The following is a 24,159-nucleotide window of genomic DNA, read 5'->3' on the forward strand; positions in this document are numbered from 1 at the left end:
CACCTTTTTGTTTTGGGTGTAGAAGTAAAAGGAAGTTACTGTTATATTTTATATAATTTTATTATATAAAATTATTATTCTCTATGTTGTTATTATTTTGGATTAACATTAATAATAAATTAAGTTATTTGTTAATATTAATTATTGTATGGGTAATATATATATATATATATATATATATATATATATATATATATATTTATATATAATTTTGGGTATTCTGATGAACGATCCGTGATGGGGTTGGATTGTTTAATAAACGGTCTGTGATGGGCTTGAATAATCAGATACATCGTGAGAGGTCCCTGGTATCTGCTGAGGGGTTATAAAACTGATACCCATTAGTCAGTTTTTAAGTAACAACGTAAAATACTCTTACGTTTGAAAATATCCATCAGAAAGAGAACAGTAACATCTCATACTACGTGCTTCCATGGATCCTTCATTAGTTTCAGGTACACAATTTTTAACTCATACTTGAATATATTGTATTATTGTATCTTATACATATTTTATTTCTATCAATTGATATCAGAGCCTATTAAGATACAAAATATAATTATTCATTATTCTTTTGGAAAGTGTATCATAATATTGGAAATTTAATAGAGGGGATTAATTACTGTTTAAAACCCTAATTATGTTTAAAACCCTAATTAAGGAAACCCCAATAATGATAATCTTCTCTCTCTCGGCAGACCCAATTTTGTGAGTTTTATGTTTGCACAGAAGAACCTCTTATATGTTTGCATAGTGCAAACCTAATTGTTCTTGAAAATCCTAATTGGTAGCCATGTGCAAATTGAGTTTCGGACCAATAAACTTTTTTTTGAACCCTTCTTCTTCCTACAATGGTGGACATGATTCGCGGTCAAAGTCTTGGTGACGCATTCTCAAGCGGCGTTGCAGTGGCTCCCAATTTGGGTGCGTTTTGGGGAGTTGCGATCTTGTTTGTGTCTAGTAATGTTGCAGGGAGGAAGATGAGGTGTTAGTCCCGTCTGCAAGGATCACGATGCTGCATCGGAGGTCGTTTTTGTTTGTGCACAGCGATGGTCATTTTTTGTTCGCGGCCGTGCGAAAGAATGATGATGGTCACTTTTGGTGGCACATATTTCGCACCTTAATGGCCACGTGCACTGTGCGTCAGTTTCTTTTTTGAATCTTTCAAAACATTAATTATCTATCAGTTCACCAGCCTCACTATAATGAGTGTGGCTAAAAATTGCAGCGGCACCTTAAAAAAATTAAATTAATAATAATAATAATAAAATAATTACATTTAATAATAATAAAATAAATAAATAAATAAATCATAATTAAATTAATAATAATAACGATTATTGTTATTATTATTATTATTGTTATTATTATTATTATTATGATTTCATGCATTATATAATTTATTATATTTTTGTTAAGCATGATATAATTTTATATAATTGTTAACTCACCTATCGTGGGTACACTTGTATGAAATTTTATGGAAATGATACAATTTAAATATTTTATTAATTAATTTGATATTACATTAATATTAATTATACCCTATTGGTATTTTATTATTAATGCATTTTACTTTTCTTGATACAATGTATTTTTTGAATTTTATTATGTTAATTATTTGTCTTGTACCCTATCGGTATTAGATTTCTTTTGACATGAGATGTGCATTGTATTTTATTATATTTTATATTTTATTTTATTTCTTATTTATTATGATTCGGGACCCTTAGGCGGGATCATAGTGAATGAGAAATAATTTGATATCATAGGCATATTTTGCTGTGTATTCAGAAACATTTATTTTGTTTATTTACACAATAAGTGTGTATTAAATGTTTCTTTGTTATTTTGATACCAGCTTCTTTGCCTATGCCATTGACTTCAGTCAAAACTTTAAATGGGACAAATTTTGAGGATTGGAAAGAATCTTTGGATTTGTATCTAGCAACTACCAACATGGATTTTTCCTTGAGAGAAGCAGAACCTTCAGCTCTTACGCTTGAGTCCACTATTGTCCAGAGAGCTTCTCGTGAAAAATGGGAACACTCGAACAGGGTGTGCCTGATGGTGATGAGATATACCATGGAGAAGTCTATTCGACAGAGCATTCCGGATAATGACAATGCTAAGGATTTTATGAGATCAGTTGGTGAGAAGTTTAAAACTTTTGCTAAAGCTCAAAAGGGTCAATATCTGTCACTTCTTGAGAAGACCAAATATGATGGTGTCAGTGGTGTTCATGAGCATATGATGAAGCTTGTGCACTATTATAACAAACTCAAATCTCTAAAGGTAGATCTTGGTGATAGTTACTTGATTTGGCAGGTTATGGAATCTCTTCCTTCTCAGTTTGATGTGTTGAAGACTTCTTACAACACTCAAAAAGGAGGAATGGACAATTGATGAAATGATAGCTATTATTTCTCAAGAGGAAGCATCGATTAAAAAGACCAAGTCTCATAGTGTGCAGTTTACAGCTACTACTTCAAGCACTAAACCTGTGAATAAGGGCTTCAAAGGTAAATCTCGTCTTGAAAAAGGGAACAGGGAAAGCACCAGTGGTTTTGGAGCCTAAGAAGAAGTACTTCAAGGGAAATTGTGCCTATTATAAGAAATTTAGACACAAGATAGCTGATTGTTATATTCTTAAGAAGAAGAATGTTGATAAGGAAGGTATACTCCTATATGCTCTAGCTTGTTTTGAATCTAATGTTATTGATGTTCCTCCCAATTCTTGGTGGTTAGACTCGGGTGCTACTATTCATGTTGTGAATTCTTTACAGGGGTTCACAAGTCTGAGAAAACTAAGTGATGTCGAGTCCAAGATTATCATGGGAGATGGAGCTAGAGCACTAGTTGAAGACATAAGAGTAGTTTCTTTAAATTTACCTTCTGGACATGTTTTGTTATTAAAAGATGTTGTTTATGTACCTTCTATGAGAAGAAATTTGATTTCAGTTTCAATTTTGGACAAATGTGGCTACACTTTTGAATTTGGCAATGGTAAACTTGTTTATTTCAATTCAATTATTGTTGGCTCAGGAGTTTTATATGATGGACTTTACATGCTGAATATGAATGATATGTCTGTTAATTCTGTTATTGGACATAAACGTAGTAGAGTTGATGAAAATTCCTCTATGTTGTGGCATAGACGTCTAGGACATATTTCTAGACCTCTGATTGAGAGGTTGATTAAAGAGGGGATTCTGCATGATTTGGATTTTTCTGATTTTGATACTTGTGTTGATTGTGTTAAGGGTAAGCTTACCGCAAAAGTAAGGAATATAGGAGCAAACAGGAGTGATAATGTGTTGGAGCTTATTCATACTGATATATGTGGACCTATCACACCCACTTCCATGGGCGGATATAGGTATTTTATTACGTTTATAGACGATTATTCCTGTTTTGGCTGGATAGATCTCCTACAGGAAAAATCAAGTTCCTTGGATGCTTTTAAGTCTTTTAAAGCTGCTATTGAGTTGAAAACAGGAAAGAAGATAAAATGTGTAAGGTCTGACAGAGGTGGAGAGTATTATGGCAGATATGATGAGACTGGAAGAAATCCTGGACCTTTCGCTAGATTTCTTGATGAATGTGGTATTGAAGCTCAGTATACTATGCCTGGTACTCCTCAGCAAAATGGAGTTGCAGAAAGGAGGAATCACACTCTTTTAGAGATGGTGAGATGTATGTTGAGTCATTCCTCTTTATCGGATTTCCTTTGGGGAGATGTTTTAAGGACTGCTGTGTATATTCTTAATCAAGTACCTAGCAAGTCTGTTTCAAAGACTCCTTATGAACTCATGTCTGGGAAGAAGCCAAGTTTGAGACATTTCCATGTGTGGGGCTGTAAGGCGAAGGTGAGGCCTTATAATCCTCAGTTAAAAAAACTTGATCTCAAGACTGTCAGTGGGTTCTTTATTGGTTATTGTGTGGGTTCTCGTGGTACCAAGTTTTATTGTCCTTCTCACTCTATGCGGGTTATTGAGTCTGACCGTGCGGTATTCTTTGAGGATGATTTGGACAGTGGGAGCAATACACCACGACCAGTCACTTTTAGAGAAGACCATGTTGTTATTCCCGTGCCATCCATTTATCTCCCTGCAGATAATGTCGTTCCAGTTGTCCGTGATGAAAATGAATTTGTTCCAGATCTTGTGGATGCCACATCACCTGTAGTAGATGAACAAGTTCACGATGATGTTGTTGAAGAAATTTCTTTGAGGAGATCTCAAAGAGTACGCAAGTCTTCTATATCTGATGATTATCTAGTGTATCTTAAAGAGCATGAATATGATCTAAATAATGTTGATGATCCTACTACTTTTGAAGAGGCTATCTCTAGTTCTCATGGTGATAATTGGTTAAATGCTATGCATGACGAGTTAGCTTCTATGGCCCATAATGATGTTTGGGATCTTGTGGATTTGCCACTAGGTTGTAAACCAGTTGGGTGTAAATGGGTCTTCAAGACTAAGCGTAGTCCAGATGGAAAAGTTGAAAGGTATAAATCCAGACGTGTAGCAAAAGGCTATAGTCAGAGGGATGGCATTGATTATAAGGAGACTTTCTCACCGGTCTCTACTAAGGATGCTTTTTGTGTTGTTATGGCTTTAGTAGCTCATTTTGATTTGGAGTTTCATCAAATGGATGTCAAAACAGCTTTTTTGAATGGAGATCTATTTGAAGAAGTGTATATGGTTCAATCTGATGGTTTTGCTAAAAAAGGTAAGCAGCATTTGGTTTGCAGGTTGAAGAAGTCTATTTATGGACTAAGACAAGCTTCTAGGCAATGGTATTTGAAATTTGATCAGGTGGTCACTTCTTTTGGCTTCAAGGAAAATGCCTCAGATCAATGCATTTACTTGAAGAAAAATGGGAGCCATTTCATCATTCTTGTTTTATATGTTGATGATATTCTTCTTGCTAGTAGTAGTGTTGAACTTTTGATTGAGAAAAAATTTATACTAAATAGCCACTTTGATATGAAGGACTTGGTGATGCTTCTGTTGTTCTGGGCATTCAGATCTCTCGTGACAGGTCACGTGGCATTCTTGGTTTGTCTCAAAGAGGATACATAGATAAAGTCCTCAAGAGGTTTAACATGCATTCTTGCTCCTCATGTGCAGCACCTGTTCAAAAAGGTGACAAACTCTCCAAATCTCAGTGTCCTCAAAATGATAATGACAGAGTTGAAATGAAAAAAATCCCATATGCTTCCGCTGTTGGTAGTTTAATGTATGCTCAAGTTTGTACTCATCCCGATATTGCTTTTGTTGTTAATGCTTTAGGGAGATACTTGAGTGATCCAAATGGATCACTGGAAAGCTGTTAAAAAGGTCTTTAGATATTTGCAGGGAACTAAGGATCATAAAAATACATAAGGTTAGATTGTGTCACCGTTAACCACCTGAAATCAATCCTAAAATATGAAACACCCTCCTGCACGTAACAAAAGCAACCCTTCCTACACGAAACAGAGGACCATTGCACCACCATGCGACCACCGCGTTGCAAGCGCGAGCACAAAGAGTCGTGAACGCATATAACTTGTGCACAGAGGCATGCGTGAATAAAAGAGGAGCAAAAATGAATCACAAATTTAATCGGATTCACTTGTTTCATGCGATTCAAACACGATTTGAGAGCAAAAACGATTCATCACATAATTCGTATCATAGTAAGACTGAATTGTATCGTACGATTTATATCATGAATCGTACAATGGACAACCTAAAGAAAAGAAAATCAAATAAATCCCATGGATCTCCATGAAAAAGAAATAACACTTGAAAAAATGAAAAAACAATTACAAGCTAAAACTTAAGAAAAAAATAATTTACTCAATTTTAATTTCAAGCACTAAAACAATAGAAAAAAAAGGAAGAGATTTTGATTTGTTGAACTAAGAAACCAATGTTTCTTTTGGGAGGAAATATATTTTGATCCCTCAAGTATTACGTAAAATTGAAAATAGTTTCTGGTCGAAATTTATATACTGTTTGCTCTCTTAAAATCTACTTTTAAGAATATTGATTTTAATTCCTATTTTTTGATGTCAAAGTTTATCTTACATGATAAAAGGTGTATCACGTGTTATTTTTTTTATAAAATAAAATACTTACGTTGATCTAACCCACCTTTTTACGATTAGTTAAAAAAAATTTAAAAAAAATTAAAAACCTGACATATTGAGGTGCAAATAGCAAAGATGGGAGTGCAAGAAAAGGAATGAGTTTACCCCAACCGCAATATTCCTATTATTATCATTATTTTAAATATATTATTATATTCTAGTAATAATAATACTAAAGTACAATAATAATATTATTAATATATAAATATTAATAATATTTTTATTATATATTGTTAGTAATAATGATATTAATAATAACAATAATAATATTATTATATTATTAATATGATCATTATTTTATATTATTAATATATAATATTATTATTAATATAGTTATTATTATTAATATTTTTACTAATATATTATTATTAATAATAATATAATTAAAATAATAACAATAACAATAATATTAACAAGATTCGGAGTGAAATAAAACCTTTCATTTTCTTGCACCTCTATATTCTCTCTTTGCACCTTCATTTGTTGAATATTTTAACTTTTTTTATTTTTTTAATTAAAAGCAACAGCTAGTTCAAAGCAAATATTTTATTTTATAAAAAAATTAAATATCACGTGACACATTTTCGGAACATAGGATAAACTTTGACACCTTTAAATAATAAAGACTAAAATCAATATTTCTAAAAATACAAAGACCAAATGGTATAAATTTCAACCAAGAACAATTTTCAATTTTACTTATAATAATTTTGAAGGACTAAAATCATATTTTTCTCTTATAACAAAAAGTCAGATTTAGTATATTTCATTCCTCTTTTGAGCCATATTCATTGAGAGAACCATTTTCAAATGACATTCAAACCAAAAGTCCACGTAATCTCCTTCCTGATATCAAATAATTAAAACAGCAAGTGTCTTTAACTATGTCAGGTGGTCAATGTTGTAGCTAGCTATCTTTGTCCAAAAAAACCATGATGCCAACATCATTCACAATGTTCATCATCCTTAACATGTCTACCCGCAAACTTGTCTGGCCTCAGCCAACAGTATCTAAATCAACATCTGCATCTGTCTCACCATCTATGATTCCGGCCTCGACTTCGGCATCTGCTTCTAATTGGCCGGCTTCCTGTCCTACATCAGTGTCTGAGCTATGCTTCTGAAGTTCTTCAGGTGTTGGGGTTCCACCTTGAGTACCAGGGACACTGGCACCATCAAATTCCATAGCTGCTGCTGTGTTATCTGTTCGAATGCCATCCCCATCCATCTCAGTTGCAGTTGTGGCAATCTATTATTTTAAGAGAGAAAAAAAAGGCATGAGCTAAAGTGATTTCAGGAACTCCTTTTAAGCATTGGATTTGTTACTACAGATGCAAAATAAAGACAAAAAGAGAAGAGTTGAGACTAAAAATTGATGTGTTACAATGTTTTTTGGTGTGTTTGATGTGTCATAAAACATAGAGCACTAACCCTTGTTTATTATACTAATTATGATCCTAACTAATAATTAAGGAAACAAATCATAAAGAATAATGTAAGATACAATAACATATTTTTTGATATTTTCATATATTCTAACACTCCTCCTAAACTTTAAGCTTGTTACAAATAAAACCTTTTAAATGAAAGCAATCAAACAGTATGTTTGTTATATTCATTATATTCATTATATGCTAGAGCGGTACCATCCTCCGTGACATGTTTTGTCACTAATCCTTTCAAAAAGGCTTTTGTGTGACACAAGAAAACCAACAAATTAGAATATGCTTAATTCCTAATGCATTAATCTCTGACATTAAAAGTGAATTGCGACCAACCGTAAATATGTTAGTTGAACTATAAAGAAATACAGAAAAATAGAAACTATTGAATTACAACCATCTAGCAACAATTGGAACCACCAAATTCTACAGTAATCTATGGTATTTCTCTTGAGCTGATGTAATTGAAAAAGAAATATTGAAAGGTGGATCTGAATCAAGAAACCTGATTTTCCTCAACTTGATGTGCAGAGCCTTTTGTTTCTTCCTTTTTGCTACGTTTACTTCTGTCGTTTGGTTTAGCTTGGTATTTAGATCGGACATCAGGTGGCAAAAGCTCTAGTGGGACAACCCCTTCAATGCCATGATCAGTAAACTGCAACCAAAATCTATGACTTTCACACAACTTAAAATAATAAACATACTGAATTGCAGATTAAAAAAACACTGTTACCTTAGAAAACCCCTCCAAGTCTTGTCGAGCAGCAAGCCGAAGACCTTTCCAACAATAAACCTGAATTGAAAAGGAAAATAAAACTTTTAAGATGTATATTTTCAAGTTATAGGCTAAAAAACCATCAGACAATAAATGTGCACCAACAAAATTTGGAAGAATTCTTCTGTTTAAATTCTATTCTGTTGCATGTTGCTATGTAAGCAGATGTTTTGAGACTTTGGCTACAACAAAATGCTTACATTTCTTAATGAAAATTGTTTCTTTTCAGACTCACTATAAGGATGCAGTTGTGATGCCACCCTTATCATCAAAGGGAGTTTCACAAGGATGTCTTTACTCTCTGAAGGATAATTGGAGAGCTCTTTAGTTTTAATTTTCTGTTTTTCCACTGGCTTTGCTTTATTTTTTCTTTTTCTTTTTCTTTTATATTCTTTCACCAGAGAGTACTCCTTACTCTCTTTATTTGCATTTTTTTCAGATAAATGTATTAGATGATTATTTTTTAATGCTTTTCAAGCTATACAACTTAACAACATAACGAATATGACTAATCTAAACGATTTGCAAGGTCCAAGTTACTTAACAGATGAAAAATTAAAGATATTTAAAAACCTTTAGTTCCTCTCTTAAATTCACATTCATGGTGACAAGGTTGTCAAGATCTTGGTTTGGGTTTTAAGATTTTTTAATACAACATGCAATTCTCATTACAGCCACTAGTGTTAGTGAGATCAGGGTCATATCATAGAGCAAGAGGATAGAAGTGGTCGAAATAGATAGCAACCAGACGTGTCTTTCGTAAAATAAGTATTAAGTAGCTTTGGACAGGCTTATATCTTCTGCTGTCTTCACTATTCTGCCCATGGCTGTTTCAATTGTCAAGGGAGTTTTCATTTCTAAAATGAAGAGAGAAATAGGCAGTCTAGCAGCATTAATTAATCCCCTTGTTCTTTATCACTTTTTATTGTTTGAAGTTTTTGAGGATACCTAATTCTCAAACTTTTACTTTCCTTATTTTTCTTAAATAAAACTTTTTTTTCCATTCAAAATAAAACTTTAATTAGAGGATTACCCTGTTATTCTTGTGATGATATTCAGCTTCTATTCCAGCAGAGGGATCCATCTGTAATTTCAAAAATGCAAAACAATTTTGATATTCAGTAAAATGGGAAAGGGGGGAAGGATAGGAACTCAACATCAAATTATAAGGAAAATTCATAACAACCAGTCTGGAAATATTAAACAGGGGTCTTGAAGACAGGAAGGGAAAATCAAGATGCTCACTGCAGAAGAATATGCAAGCTTACATCTTCAGCCAAGGGTTTCCAGTACTCCATAATTGAAGGTGTTTGAACACGTTGAGGATCAGTTAAAGCGTTCTGATTATAAAAAAATTGACAAATAGAAAAAATTCAGTCAATATTATATGACCAACGGAATGGAAATAAAGAAATGTCTTTTTACCATGAAAAAGAACACCAAGTAAAACATCAATGCAAACACAAGATAATTCATCTTAAGATTCTCATTCATAACAACCCACTCACGCTAGGGAATTTAATATAAAATGCTCAAAATTCTAGCTTCTTAATATAAAATGCTATCTCAGAAATACACTGTGTTAACTCCATATTTCTCTGTCCCCTAGAGCTTTGAGAATAATCTATACTGACAAGGTTACAAAATTGAGGGTTCAAATCATGAATCGTTAAGCTAAGTTTAAATTCTGAATCATAATGTGTGTCAAATAATAATATTTAGAGATAATGAAAAATCACTTCAAATATATGATAGAGATGCTTCATTTCCATCAGATAGATTTGACTTGAATGAATTGTCATTAGAAAAGGGGAATATCTACACAGATTGTGATGAGCTGACAAACTCAAAATATACAACCAGGGGCAAGGCCAATTTGATTATAAAGTACAGAATATCATGACAATATCTAAATAACCCTAGCGTTTAGCATCCACAATCATCAACTCCCGTAGAAAGACATTGCACGTTGAGAACTAGTCAAAATCTCTGTACAGAGTAACCTACCGGATTTTGATCTGCCCATTTCCATAACTGAGATAGCTCTTTATTACCCAGTCTCCATCTTGGCCTACTGAAAATAGCAACTCAGAACATGGTAAGCTAGACAATCATAGTATTGTGAAAAGAATCAGTATAAATTAGTAGCATAATAATAATAACAATGATAATAATAAAATAAATAAATAAATCTACAGTGGCTTATGGTCATATTTTTGTTTTCTAAATAAAAAGAATCTCACATGCCTGTCATTTTAGCCTAGTTGTATCCTGTCCACTTCTCACCTCTACACAGAAGTGGTTTTCTTTGTTGTGAGCAATATATATTTTATTTATCTTCTACCCAGAAGTATATTTTAAATTGACATGTACCTACCCAATGTTAACCTATGACCTTTAAGGATTTACAGAGTTCAGTTCCATGGCAGCTCAAAAGTAAACATTGACAGGTGTTTTTCCCCACAAAAGAAGTTTATGGACTTCTTTCAGTCAACGAGTGACATTGAAAATGACATCAGTAGTGGGACTGTATATTGCATGTAACCACAGTGCCGTGTTTCAATTAATCAGACATAAAATTCCCCAATTTAAACTGTCATTCAATTGGTTGTGTTAGATATAGTTTGATATTATTAAGATATTGTTAGAGCTTAAGTTTTTTTTTTCCGCTATCGCTGCCTCCACCTCTGCCGCCACCGCCGCTGCTGCCACCGGATCCGCCGGCGCCACTGCCGGCGCCGCCGCCGGCGTAGTCGCCGGAGTAGTCGCCGGAGTAGTCGCCGGAGCCGTCGCCGGAGACGCTGCCGGAGCCGTCGCCGGAGCCGCCGCCGAAGTCGCCACCACCGTTGTCGTCGCCGGAGTGTTAGTTCCGACCGGCGACCATACAGTTTTGATCATCCCTCACGCGCCATTCGAAGCCGCATTCGAAGCCGCGTGTCTTCCAGTTCCTCTATGGCGTCTTCCGCTGTCTCTTTCCGTTCTGAACTCTCTTTTGTTTCATCCGATATACTTGTTATGTACAACAAATTTCTCAAATGGTATAAGGATCAACAGTTTTCTAGTTCCACTGCATCTGTTGCTCACACAGGTACATCTTTTGTTGGTCTGACTCAATCTTCTTCTCCTGGTCCTTGGGTTTTTGATTCAGGAGCCACTGATCATATTACTGGTAACAAATCTTTGTTCTCTTCTTTATCCTCTACTAATCCTTTACCTTCTGTTACACTCGCTGATGGTTCTAGAGTCTCATCTCATGGTGTTGGCACTGTTAAACTTTTTCCTTCTTTAACCATTGATAATGTTCTTTATGTCCCTGGGTCTCCTTTTAACCTGTTGTCCATCAGTCGCCTAACTCGTTCTCTTGATTGTGTTGTTTCTTTTACCAACAATTTTGTCTGTTTACAGGATCGGAGTTCGAAACAGGTGATTGGCACAGGATATGAGTCTCATGGTCTTTATCATCTTCGTCCCTCTACACACATTGGTGCAGTTATGGAGTCTCCCTCTCTTATTCATGCTCAGTTTGGTCATCCAAGCCTTGCCAAGTTACAACAGCTTGTCCCTGCCTTGTCCAAGTTGTCTCGTTTGGATTGTGAGTCGTGTCAATTAGGCAAGCATACTCGTACTTCTTTTCCTCGTAGTGTCACACGTGATGCTTCGTCCCCTTTTGCCTTGGTTCACTCTGACATTTGGGGTCCTAGCCGCGTTAAGTCTACTTTAGGTTTTCAATACTTTGTTACTTTCATTGATGATTACTCCAGATGCACTTGGTTATTTCTAATGAAACATCGTTCGGAATTATTTCATATCTTTCAATCTTTTTTTAATGAAATTAAAACTCAGTTCGGTGTTTCTATTAGAGTTTTGCGTAGTGATAATGGCCGTGAATATCTTTCTCATTCTTTCAAACAATTTATGGCTTCTCACGGCATTCTGCATCAAACTTCTTGTGCTTATACCCCTCAACAAAATGGTGTAGCTGAACGTAAAAATAGACATCTTATGGAAACCACTCGCACTCTTTTAATTCATGGCGAGGTTCCTGAACATTTCTGGGGTGATGCCATTCTTACTGCCTGTTATCTCATTAATCGTATGCCTTCTTCGGTTTTAAAGAATAACATACCTCACTCCATTTTATTCCCTCATGAACCTCTTCATCCCTTACCTTTAAGAGTTTTCGGGTCTACATGTTTTGTTCATAATTTTAGTCCTGGTCTTGACAAGCTTTCTCCTAGATCACATAAGTGTGTTTTCTTAGGGTTTACAAGATCACAAAGAGGATACAAATGTTTTTCTCCTTTTCTTAACCGTTATTTTATGTCTGCAGATGTCACCTTTAATGAGTTCTCCCTTTATTTTAAGAGTCAATCTTCACCTCTGACTCCATCCAATCCTGACAACTCTTCTAATACCTTTAACGTTCCTATTGTTTGTGACCCTCTTACTGTGTCTTCTTCACCCTCGGTTCCTGCTCCACAGTCACCTGCTCCTCCACCACCTCTTCAGGTTTATAGTCGCCGTAATCGATCACAACCACCACCATGTGACTCCACTCCAGTGCCAACTACTCTGTCTCCTCCGGCTCTGACACCTGAGTCTGACCTTCCCATTGCCCTCCGAAAAGGTATGCGTTCTACCCGTAATCCCTCTCCCCATTATATTGCTTTGAGTTATCATCGCTTGTCATTACCTTTTTATACTTGTCTTTCCTCTCTTTCTTCTGTGACCATTCCAAAAACTGTTCGTGACGCTTTAGCCCATCCTGGTTGGCGTCAGGCCATGGCAGATGAATTAAGTGCTCTTCATAATAGTGGAACTTGGGAACTGGTCCCGTTGCCGTCTGGGAAATCTGTTGTTGGTTGCAGGTGGGTGTTTGCTATCAAAGTTGGACCTGATGGTACTATTGATCGCCTCAAAGCTCGTCTTGTAACCAAAGGTTATACTCAAATTTTTGGGTTGGATTATGGAGATACTTTTTCCCCCGTGGCAAAGATGGCTTCTGTTCGTTTATTTATCGCCATGGCCGCTCTTAAACAATGGCCTCTTTATCAACTGGATGTTAAGAATGCTTTCCTCAATGGTGATTTGCAAGAGGAAATTTATATGGAGCAACCTCCTGGGTTTGTTGCTCAGGGGGAGTCTTCTGGGATGGTATGTCGTCTTCGCAAATCACTATATGGCCTAAAACAATCTCCTAGGACCTGGTTTGGAAAGTTTAGCAATGTTGTTCAACAATTTGGTATGACTCGGTGTGAAACAGATCATTCTGTTTTTTATCAACACTCGAGTGCTGGATGTGTTTACTTGATAGTATATGTTGATGACATCGTTCTTACAGGGAGTAACAACCATGGCATCTCTCAGTTGAAACAACATATCTGTCACCATTTTCAGACCAAAGATCTTGGCAAACTCAGATATTTCTTGGGTATTGAGGTGGCACAGTCCAATGATGGTATTGTTATATCTCAAAGAAAGTATGCCATGGATATTCTGGAGGAAACTGGATTGATGAGTTCAAAGTCTGTTGATACACCCATGGATCCCAATACTAAACTTCTACCAAATCAGGGGGAGCCTATATCTGATCCTGAGCAGTATAGACGATTGGTTGGGAAATTGAATTATCTTACCGTTATTCGTCCTGACATTTCCTTTGCAGTCAGTGTGGTAAGCCAATTTCTTAATTCTCCATGTGAAGATCATTGGAATGCAGTCATTCGCATCTTGAAGTATATTAAAAAATCTCCTGGAAAAGGATTGTTATATGGTTCTAATAACCATACAAGAGTTGTTTGCTATTCAGATGCTGATTGGGCAGGATCTCCTTCTGATAGAAGATCTACATCTGGGTATTGTGTCTCCATTGGTGGTAACTTGATCTCGTGGAAAAGTAAGAAACAGAGTGTTGTAGCAAGATCTAGTGCAGAAGCAGAATATAGAGCTATGGCCTCAGCTGCCTGTGAACTTGTTTGGCTCAAGCAATTGCTTCAAGAGTTACAATTTGGAGATATTACTCAAATGACACTTGTATGTGACAATCAGACTGCCCTTCATATTAGCTCTAATCCTGTCTTTCATGAGAGGACTAAACACATTGAGATTGATTGTCATTTCATTCGGGAAAAGGTTATGTCTGGAGACATCAAGACTGAGTTTGTTAACTCAAGTGATCAGTTAGCAGATATTTTTACGAAGTCTTTACGGGGGCCTAGAATTGATTATATTTGTAACAAGCTTGGCACATACGATTTGTATGCTCCAGCTTGAGGGGGAGTGTTAGATATAGTTTGATATTATTAAGATATTGTTAGATATTGATAACCACAATATCAAACAATATCTTCTATTTAATCTTTTTATTTTCAGTTACTCTTTTTTACTTGTACCTCTCTCTATTATAAATAGATTACCCTATGTGTGGTTTATACACAAGGGAGATTAATCTCAATCCCTATCTTCTTTATTCTCAACAGGTTGTTTACTGCAACGTCCATGTATAGATAACAAGTTTTTAATTAATAAACAGTGACCTTAAGAAAATAAGGAAATAATTCTTCACATCTTCTTGGAGATTCTAAAATATTTCTATTCAATAATCTTAAACCATCATCACATCACATGCCAAACATTTTTGGTCAACAGCCATACCGCTTCTTGGATCCCTCTGGTACTGTTTTCTTCTCTATAGGTTGCTTTTCATATGGCAGACAGCCATCACGTTTCCACCAAACCTAAAAAGTACAGAATAGGATTATATGAAGCTAAATTCTAAACATAATCTTCACGTTTAATGGTAAAAATCAAGCAAGTGTTTATAGGGAGGAAGAGCTAAAGGAAGATGCTTACCCAATTTTTTTCTCGTTCCAATATATGCTCAATTTTGTGAAGAAACTCTGACCCTTTTGGTGGTGTCAGTTCAAGAAGTTTTTTTACACGTTCCTCGCATGATGTGATCTCTTCTTTCTGAATTAAATAAGAAAATACGCAGTCCAAGGTTACATTACATGTAAACAATTGCACTTCAATCAAAACAGAAGTTTCAAACAATACATTTAATGAGAGACGAGCAGTCTTGAAAACAAATAACAAGGTAAGAGAAAGCTCCTCTTTCCAAGAAGACCAATTCACAATTCATTTTTCCACAAATGGCAAGCAAAAAATAAAAAAGAATGTCTTGTTGACATACAACTTTATATCAATCTAACAAAATGATGGAGGATACTAATGTCGTAAAGAAATTAGCCACAAACTAATGCCAACAGCATCTTGATACTGCTACTTTCAAAGAAAACTATGTATTGAAATTGAATGAAAAATGGAAAACTAATACAAACATGAAACCCTGGATATAAAGAGAGAATGAAAATAAACTCAGCATGCTTAAGGTAGGTCAATCACATTCACATACTCCTCATTGTGATTCCGTAAAAAAATATTATTCAGTTATGTTTGATTTTCTTTCATATTCCAAGGTACCAAGATGAACATTTTATTCAAGCTTTAAAATGCTAGATCAATGATCTAAAGGGAGTTTCGAAAGGCCATTGCTGTGCCCACAAATTATAATATGAATGATCTATTATAATATGAATAGAGATCGGAATTCCCTCTTTCAAATTAATAATTTTCTCTTTTGTTTCCTTTTTAGTACACTTTAATAGCCCAAAGAGGATTCCTATGCTCCATTTTGTGCTATTATGAAATGTATTGCCAGTAGAATTCTAGCAAGGAAGGACAAATCTTCGATTATAAAACGTAGAAATAAATCTAGATATAACCCGTTTCAGTAATTTAAGAGGAACAGTAGAGATCATGTCTAACAAAGCAATGATAGCAATGAGTGAGCAGTTAGAAAGACATGCAGAAGGGGCTCTGATAGATAGTCAAAATATGTATACGACTGTGAAGACAATTTAGTATATATTACATAACTAAAGAAATCAAGGTAGGCAGCACTGACCATGTTTTCAGATGGCAAATCCTTGTCACCTTTTCCAGGGGCCTACATGCAAATGAAGTTGAAACCATAAACTAATATAGATTGTGTTTAATACATCACAAAGACATTAATCTTTTAAAAGGATTACCTTCAAGTAATCAAATAATATAAGACACTGTACAAGAACGTGACGTCGAAAACTTGGATCCTTTAACTATTTAGCATTCCCCCACCAAAAAGGAACAAAAGAATGAGGTGATCATGAGTCAAGACAAGAACATCTGAACTAAAATTGAACAGACAAACAGCTTACCTCTAGACCCATTAATTTGCTGCTTGTAAGATATTTTATACTAAAATTAACCGCCTCTTCCTCCAAATTATTAGCATCTCCTTCTTCGTCACTCAAAGGTTGTGCTTCAAATGTATTCAATACAACCTTTTATCCAACAAAAAATCAGACGTAAAAATGCAAGAATTGCAGCAATATCATATTCAAGAAAAAATTGCATATACATACATATACACAAACAAGAAACTATGAAGCAAATAGTTACCGACAAACTAGATGTGAACTTCTGCCACTTTATCGGAGCATGACTTACGGAAGCAGGGTTAGAAAAAAATTCCTATATCAAAGAAAATAAGACTGATCAAACACACATATTTTAAGCTTTTTTTCTGAAATATAAAGTAGTCAAAAATGGTATACACCAGCTTTAATATGAGAACTATCCATTAGAAAATTTTCGATTGAAAGACCATGAGGAAACAATGCATTTCATCCACTTGTTTAACTTTTTAAAATAGATTTCAAGCTACTAATTATATGATTGTCTAATATATTACCAAACAAGGACTATCGTGAATTTTAGATTTTGTCAAGATAAAATAACTTTTTGAAGAAATTGAGAAAAACAAAAAAAAAAAAATAAAGAACAGGAATTCTCCCACCAGCAACAGTGAAAAAAATTGTAGGCATATCCAGTCCCTTTGAATGTGCAACAAATAAACCCATTACAGACGACACAAAGGGATAAGTATCAAAATATGGTACAAAGAGCACATAAGAATTAAAGGTCTCCTCTCAATGATTAGATGGAAGGAAGTTGTAAATGCAGTTTATAAGTTGATGATTTAATTTTATTAATGATAAAGCATATTATAAATATGTTATTGCAAAACAAGTCGAATGAGTACTGTAAAATAGGGAGACAAGCTTAAATGTAAGAAAATGGAAGAGATCACTTTTCCAACTTCAAGAACTAAAATTTCAATGAAGACCCACCTGAAGACCCCAAAAAGTCTGATAAAAATTGAAATCAATGCATATGCCTGAAAAGTGAGGAAAAAGAAATTATTAGCTGGAAAGAAAAGTTAAACCTTACTTGTATTAATAAGAATGTATTCAAAATAGAATTAACATGTACCTTCCAAGGGTTCTTTTTCAAATTTTGTTTCATTTGATGTGTTAAAAACTCCTTTGATGTTTAAAGCTGCAAATGTTTATCAAAAACATCAAAGTGACAAAGGACTCAGGAAAAGGAAATTGACACCAAATGTGAATATAGGCTTACATTAGGATGTTCACTAGGTCGGATAACTCGATGACTCGATCCAACTCAAAATAGATTTGATTGAGTTTTCTTAGTGCCGACCCAATCCAATCTATTATGGGTTGGATAATAAGTTACGAATATTGAACACAAGACCCAACCCGACCAGACCAAAATTATTAAGTAATAATAATAATAATAATATAACAATTATTCAACTTACTCCATTATTCTATTAACTGAATCTGGGCTTTTGAAATATTAAATTTCAATTGTTCAAATATTAAATATATAGTCTATTTTAAAAAAAAAATATTCTAAAAAATGTTTTCAAATTACAAAATTTAGCAATTTTTTTTTCCAAAATGTGAAATAAAAAATAAGTCAAGGAAGGGTTGGATTGGACTATGTGAAATAAAAAATAATGCAGAAATCCAACCTAACCAACCCAAGATTGTTTTACAGGATTGGGTGATACGTTGGTAACCAACGAGAACAGACCCATGACCACACCTAGTTTACATAATTATACCTGATCGCTCGGATAATGGAAAGAAATGAGCTAAAAACATGAGAATTCTTCCACAAAAGACCACGTCATTTGCCTATAGCATAAAAAAACAACACATCTAAGTACAGCTGTCATCAGAAAAACCAAATACAGTAATTTCTTTGCACATAAATATGGATCCTCTGCAAACCTGACTTAAAACAATACTTATCGAATACTATAAAGCCCACGAAATGAACAGTTTATCTTATAGCTACAGCTTACAAGAATTTAACAAGAAATATAGAGCCTTTGATATTTGAATATCTCTACCGTCCAATAGGCAAGAAACATACAGCATGTAATTTTGTTCCTTAACTTGAAAGCAAGCAAATAAAACTTTGAGAAAAATCATCTGGTTAATTGACTAAGCCAAATAAGCTGTCAAAAGATGGTCAATTATGAATTTTATCAAAATGCAAGGAAGCTGGAGAAAAGAAAAGGAAGGAAACCAAGCTCCAAGCATGACTTTACTTACAACACAGGTGTTGAAATCCCACTGGAAGCACTTCATAGCTGGAATAAATGGTTACATTAGAAAGGGGATCACCACCACCCCCATATTGGTGTGAAATTCAGTCTTAGCAACCCCTCCCCACAAAATGGGAAACAGTAGCAAGGTTTATATACACATGACCTCCCCAAACAACGCTTTGGAGGGAGCCTCAGTCTACAACCGGTTAGCAATGTTCAATTTTTAAAGAATCCAACGAGTTAATGGTTAACAACTAACTGATATAATAACCATGTCTAGAGGTTAATAGTTTCCAAAATAGAAATATTTTTTAAATTTTTTTTAAAAATGGTCATCGTATTTCTTTGCTTGCAAGTTTTAAATTGCATACTGCATCATATGATGGTATGAATATAACAAATTCATCAAGCAAATGTCCTAAATATGCATACAATACAAGTCACCATTCCCTGAGAGATGAACATGAACAACAAAAAAGAAAGAAAGCAGAAAGATAGGGGACAAAAAGGGCACTTGACGTTGAAACAGAAATATAAAAGAAGCAGGAATAGTAAAATCTATTTGTTGTAGATTTTTTACTAAAAAAACAAACTTTATAAGAAAATACTCACTTTTAAAGGTTTTTTCATACATTTAAGTTTTCCAAAATAATAAGAATTTGAAAAGAATCTAAATCTAATTAAAATGATTCTCATAAAACTTACGAATTTCTTTAGAGTGAATTTTATGATTGTAAACAAATTCGCTTCTACTCTTTTATAAAAATCTCCAAACCTAATCACTAAATTATTTTACATCAAAATACCGTTTTTTATCTGTAACAAAGAGCTCATTGTTTACTACAGCCATTTTTCCATTAGGCCGTGTATTTGTGCTAAATGTACCTTTGATAGACGACGAAGAAGTTGATTGCAGGTTCTCAGCATCACAAGTTTTCCTCGAGCAAAAAGTTCTTGCTGTAAGTCACACAAACACAATGGTTCCAGAGTAAGACAGCCCATGATACTATATATAATCAATACACAAGCACAAAGAGCTAAAAACAACTGAGAAATATACTTTGCCCAATATATCTTGTTTACTCTCTATATAGCCAAAAATATCTTTGCAGTTTTTCATTGTAGACATTTCTGTCAAGTCTTCCAATAGCTGAAAAATCATTCCACCTTCAATGTGTTCTTTCTCACACAGATATAGTACAATATCTGAAAAGTGAAGGCCCACACACAACATGAGTAGGAGAGGAACACAACTTTGCATATTAAAACACACCTAAAACTCATAAAGCTTTTTTGGAGACCAAACCAGCAAGTTCTCAACAATGCAGAGCTAGTTAGAGGAGGAGAAATCCACAACAAAGAGAAGGGAAAAGATACAAAGAACGACAAAGAACAAAAACTCCTAAAACTAGTCAATTTTGCAGCTCTCCCAGTCTTGCTGCAGATTCAAAATAATTTAGAAGTCCTAACCAGTACATATAAAGTTGGCATTAACACATACAAAATAATTAGAAATATCAATTTGATGTAGTTATAAAGGATGCCAATCACAAAAGACATTACTATGGCAAATATTGAATGCTATGTTCTGGATAGCAAACTACCACTCTGCACAAAATAACTACTTGAATATACAATCAAACAAATTGTCTTCTTTATTTTTTTTCTCAAACTTTTTTATCACAAAATTCATTAATATTGTTGAATGTGTGCCGGCGTGTGGCAATATTAGTCACAAGTTTTACATATAAGTAAATGTATACATGTAACACAACAAAAAGTATACTTAATCCTAACTTTTCTTGCCAGGTTTATGGCCATAGTTTCCACATAATTTTCTGTTATTTTTCCTTTCACGATATTTATATTATATATGTGCTTTACAAATTTCTATAAATGCTCCAGTCAAAAAAAAAATTCACCAAGAAGGCGAGGAATGTAGCCCTGAGTAGTTCCACTAGAATCAATGGATTGCCCAAATTGCATTATTTTCTCAGAAGATGCTGCTGCTGACTGAAAAGAAAATAAACAGACATAACCAAGTAAATTATGAAACAGATAAAGGAAAATAAAAAAGAGAAGCAATACATAGACTCAATTCATAAATTATGTTTCTTAGAACACTCTTTTGGCTTTGAGTTCACTTTATATAAGCCAATTAGGTATCTAGATCACACTCCATATGGTACAACTCTAACATTTGAATGCAAAGAAAAAGAGTAATAAAAATACTCGGTCAAGTTTTTGCTGAGCATATTTACTGGTTTTGGATACAGTTTGGTGCATTTGGGTGTAACATAACTCACTGAAATAAGCAATTGTTTTGGGAATAAAGTATTCGTTTGTCTTGCATGTAGTAGAAAGCAAATTCATGTTGAGGGTTTGATAGCTTTATTACATCGATTTCCATTGTTCCTCAGAGAAATTCTAACAACACTTAACACTTTATTTTCAACATACTTTATTAAACACACTATTTACTACATTATTTAATATTGGGCAAAATTCAATGTGTTGTTCAGACTCCTCTTGTTCCTTAATGTAAACTATTGTTTCTTATTTTAAAACCTGTATAACATTCCTCACTTCGTCAAAAAAAATATTGCTTTTTATATGTAAGAAGATAAAAAGTAAAGAAAATAAGCCTATGTTTTTATTGTTTGTTTCTTGGTTACTTGTTACTTTGAGAAACTCAAGAAATTTAAGTGTTTTTGGAATTTTGTTGTTGATTTAAAGAGTTTACATTGATGTCATGGTGCAACTGGTATAACTCAGGCTGCAAATGCAACTAACACAGCCATGACCAATAGGAGTCCTGATTTGCCAACTTCACTGACGCTCTCTTTGTTTAGGTTCTTTACTTAACATCTTGAAATCCTTTGGCATTAAGCAAGCAGTTATTGTAGGTTAACAAAATATAGGTTTAAGTGTCATTTGGTAATTGTATTAGTATAAATATGGGAATAAGGACTTTGTTTTGTGTCACAAACAGTCCAGGAAATTAGTGAATTCCAATATTCTCAGTCCAAATGTCCTTTTTTTATCATCACTTGCTCGAACTCGTGTTTTCTAACGAGCCTGATACTTTTCAAATGTCCCTCTGTAAAATGAAATTAAATTAAAGTGCAGCAACTGTACATAAGCAAAAATACCATGCAATAGAGGAGGGGGAGGGGAGAGGGGAGCAATCTTAGAAAGCACCATTTATGATTGATGCACGGCGGTAACACTGTCAATGGTATTTTACAAGGAATCCTTGTTGTAGAATTAGATTATTGTTATAATTCAACAAGGACAGAAAAAACATATGATGAATTAAGAACAAGGGCAACAGTTAGACATACCACAAACTCCTGAAGCAGCATACGTAAAATATTTTCTAGGAACTGATTCTCATCTTGGGCCAACTTCGTTTGTTTCTGTTGCACACAAATTAATTAGCCGTTAACAAAATGACATGAAAAGTACCACAAGAGAACCTCAGGCCAGCGTTATCAATCAGTCACCATGCAAACATCATGGAAACGGAATATCAGACAGGCAATGTAAGTCATCAAAGAGCTGATTTTATACTAGAGGGAGAGATAAGATATACACCATGAAGAATGAGGACTAAAATGTTGGAACAACAATGACTTCTCTTTAACTTTGGGTATTTCTTTGTTTACTTTTCAGCATATATACATGTTTAGCATACATCTATGTTTTAAGGTTCACAGTTCACAAGAGTGGTCATACCACTATCCCACTATAGCATGTTTTGGCTTGGTTGCTCCACGTCACTATTTGGGGTGGACTACTATGAACAACAGTTCCTCCATTCTTTTCTAATAGTGCCTTAAATTCAAATATCTTCCTTTTCTGTACCTTTCAGACATCACCCCACCTGACAACTATCACTGACCTCTCGACAAGAACCTAAAGAAGCAATTATAAAACTAATAGACGCAAACAAATTCTAATAACCACCACCACCACCTCTAAGGTAACTCCAGGAATAAAGTGCTTAAACCATTATCATGTCTAAAATTTTACAAACTAGTTCCCCAATTCTCATTACCATGTACGTCATAAGAGTCAAATTTTCAAAAGAGTACACATACCTGGGGCTTTATTACTTCTTGGACTGTCTTCAAAGCAAAATTTTCAGGTGGCCCAGGCTGTAGTATGGCCTTTTTGAATGCTTCCTGAGTACAACAAACCAGGAAAGACACAACCAATGAAATTGAAAAAAATTAAAACAAAAATAATTATAGGGGAAAAAGCAAAAACCTAACTGCATTAAAAAATTTAAAAACTCAACAAAAGGGTAGCTAAGACATAATTTATTCTAGTTTGATGCTATAACTCTAAAAGATTCAATAAAGAAAACATCCAGTTGCATCACACAATCTAGCAACTAAATAAAAATACACAGAACATCATTAACGCCGTAGAAACAAATTGGGTGTAACGAATTCAGCATGCCCTTCGAGAACCACACACCCCGAACACAAAAAATGGTGCACGGATTGGACTTCTACGCTGTAAAAGTGAACCTCAGTGGCAAATTCACTGGAAAAAATTGAACACTAAAACAAAGCTTACCATGAAGTTTGAGTATAAGTCCCCTTTTTTTTCTACTGAACCACCAAACCTTCAACAATAAATGGGAAAAGAAAAAGAAAATTACAGAAGCACGACACCCCTATTGTGATTCTGCAGAAAATATAACATAAAAAAGGAATAAATAAACGACATTATCATTCAGATAAAACTTGGAAAATGGAACGAGGAAGGTGGAGGCACTCACTCACGTAAAGAGTATAGCTTTGAACACAACAAAATTTGGACATACACCGCTTAGAACTGGGATTGATCACTGTAACGAATAACTGCAAATCCAAATTCACACAAAACCTTTGAATTTGAACTGAATTCTTTGTGCTATGTCGTTCGGATGTAGTCACAGGATCCGTCGTACCAAGGTAAACCCTTAACACGGGTCGGGTTCTGACCCAAAAGACTCAATCCGAAAGTCTAAACTTACATTTAGATAAGAAATTTTATAACTTCGGAGAATTTGAATGCATTTTATAATAGGTTAGGTTAGCTTAAATTATTGGTTTTTTTTTTCCTTAATGGTGCAATGTATTTTTGTAATTATCAAAGGGGTGCAAGAATTTTAAAAATTCTAACAAAGGGTAAATCGTGCCAAAATGATAAGATTTAATAATAAAGAAGTTTGTGTCAATATAGTACGATTTTAATTAAAATTATTTGAAGTCGTGCC

General features: G+C 34.3%; 1 protein-coding gene and 1 pseudogene across 3 annotated transcripts; one reads left to right on the forward strand and one right to left on the reverse strand.

Moving 5' to 3' along the window:
* The first annotated feature begins 2,250 nt into the window (after positions 1–2,250).
* LOC146888583 (uncharacterized) lies at positions 2,251–2,815 on the forward strand (annotated as a pseudogene).
* Positions 2,816–6,936: 4,121 nt separating this feature from the next.
* THO1 (nuclear matrix protein-like protein) lies at positions 6,937–23,933 on the reverse strand. Of its 3 annotated transcripts, none has more exons than XM_028077058.1 (22): positions 23,680–23,933; positions 23,475–23,585; positions 22,991–23,074; positions 22,232–22,306; positions 20,810–20,900; positions 19,948–20,093; positions 19,773–19,844; positions 18,396–18,468; positions 17,738–17,803; positions 17,596–17,642; positions 16,865–16,936; positions 16,621–16,746; positions 16,456–16,521; positions 16,329–16,370; positions 15,215–15,331; positions 15,017–15,099; positions 10,370–10,436; positions 9,631–9,702; positions 9,396–9,446; positions 8,321–8,380; positions 8,093–8,242; positions 6,937–7,394 (listed from the first exon to the last, which is right to left on the reverse strand). In XM_028077058.1, exons 2-22 carry the CDS (start codon positions 23,475–23,477, stop codon positions 7,143–7,145), a joined length of 1,815 nt encoding a protein of 604 aa, XP_027932859.1. In that variant the 5' UTR covers positions 23,478–23,585; positions 23,680–23,933; the 3' UTR covers positions 6,937–7,142. The 3 variants fall into 3 exon arrangements, with proteins under 3 accessions (XP_027932859.1, XP_027932864.1, XP_027932870.1); XM_028077063.2 differs by having other exon boundaries at positions 23,684–23,917; XM_028077069.2 differs by having other exon boundaries at positions 23,475–23,523; positions 23,680–23,901.
* Between the last annotated feature and the right edge of the window lie 226 nt (positions 23,934–24,159).

This window comes from Vigna unguiculata, chromosome 1 (genome assembly GCF_037176805.1).
Source record: "Vigna unguiculata cultivar grain cowpea cultivar isolate G323 ecotype 2 chromosome 1, ASM3717680v1, whole genome shotgun sequence".
NCBI classification, from domain to species: domain Eukaryota; kingdom Viridiplantae; phylum Streptophyta; class Magnoliopsida; order Fabales; family Fabaceae; genus Vigna; species Vigna unguiculata.

Excerpts from the sequence above, each read along its gene's own strand:
- THO1 (XM_028077058.1), bottom strand. Across the intron at positions 18,469-19,772 it reads TTCTTCGTCGTCTATCAAAG|GCAAATGACGTGGTCTTTTG; the intron begins GTACATTTAGCA and ends TTTATGCTATAG. Across the intron at positions 16,371-16,455 it reads TATTATTTGATTACTTGAAG|GCCCCTGGAAAAGGTGACAA; the intron begins GTAATCCTTTTA and ends ATTTGCATGTAG.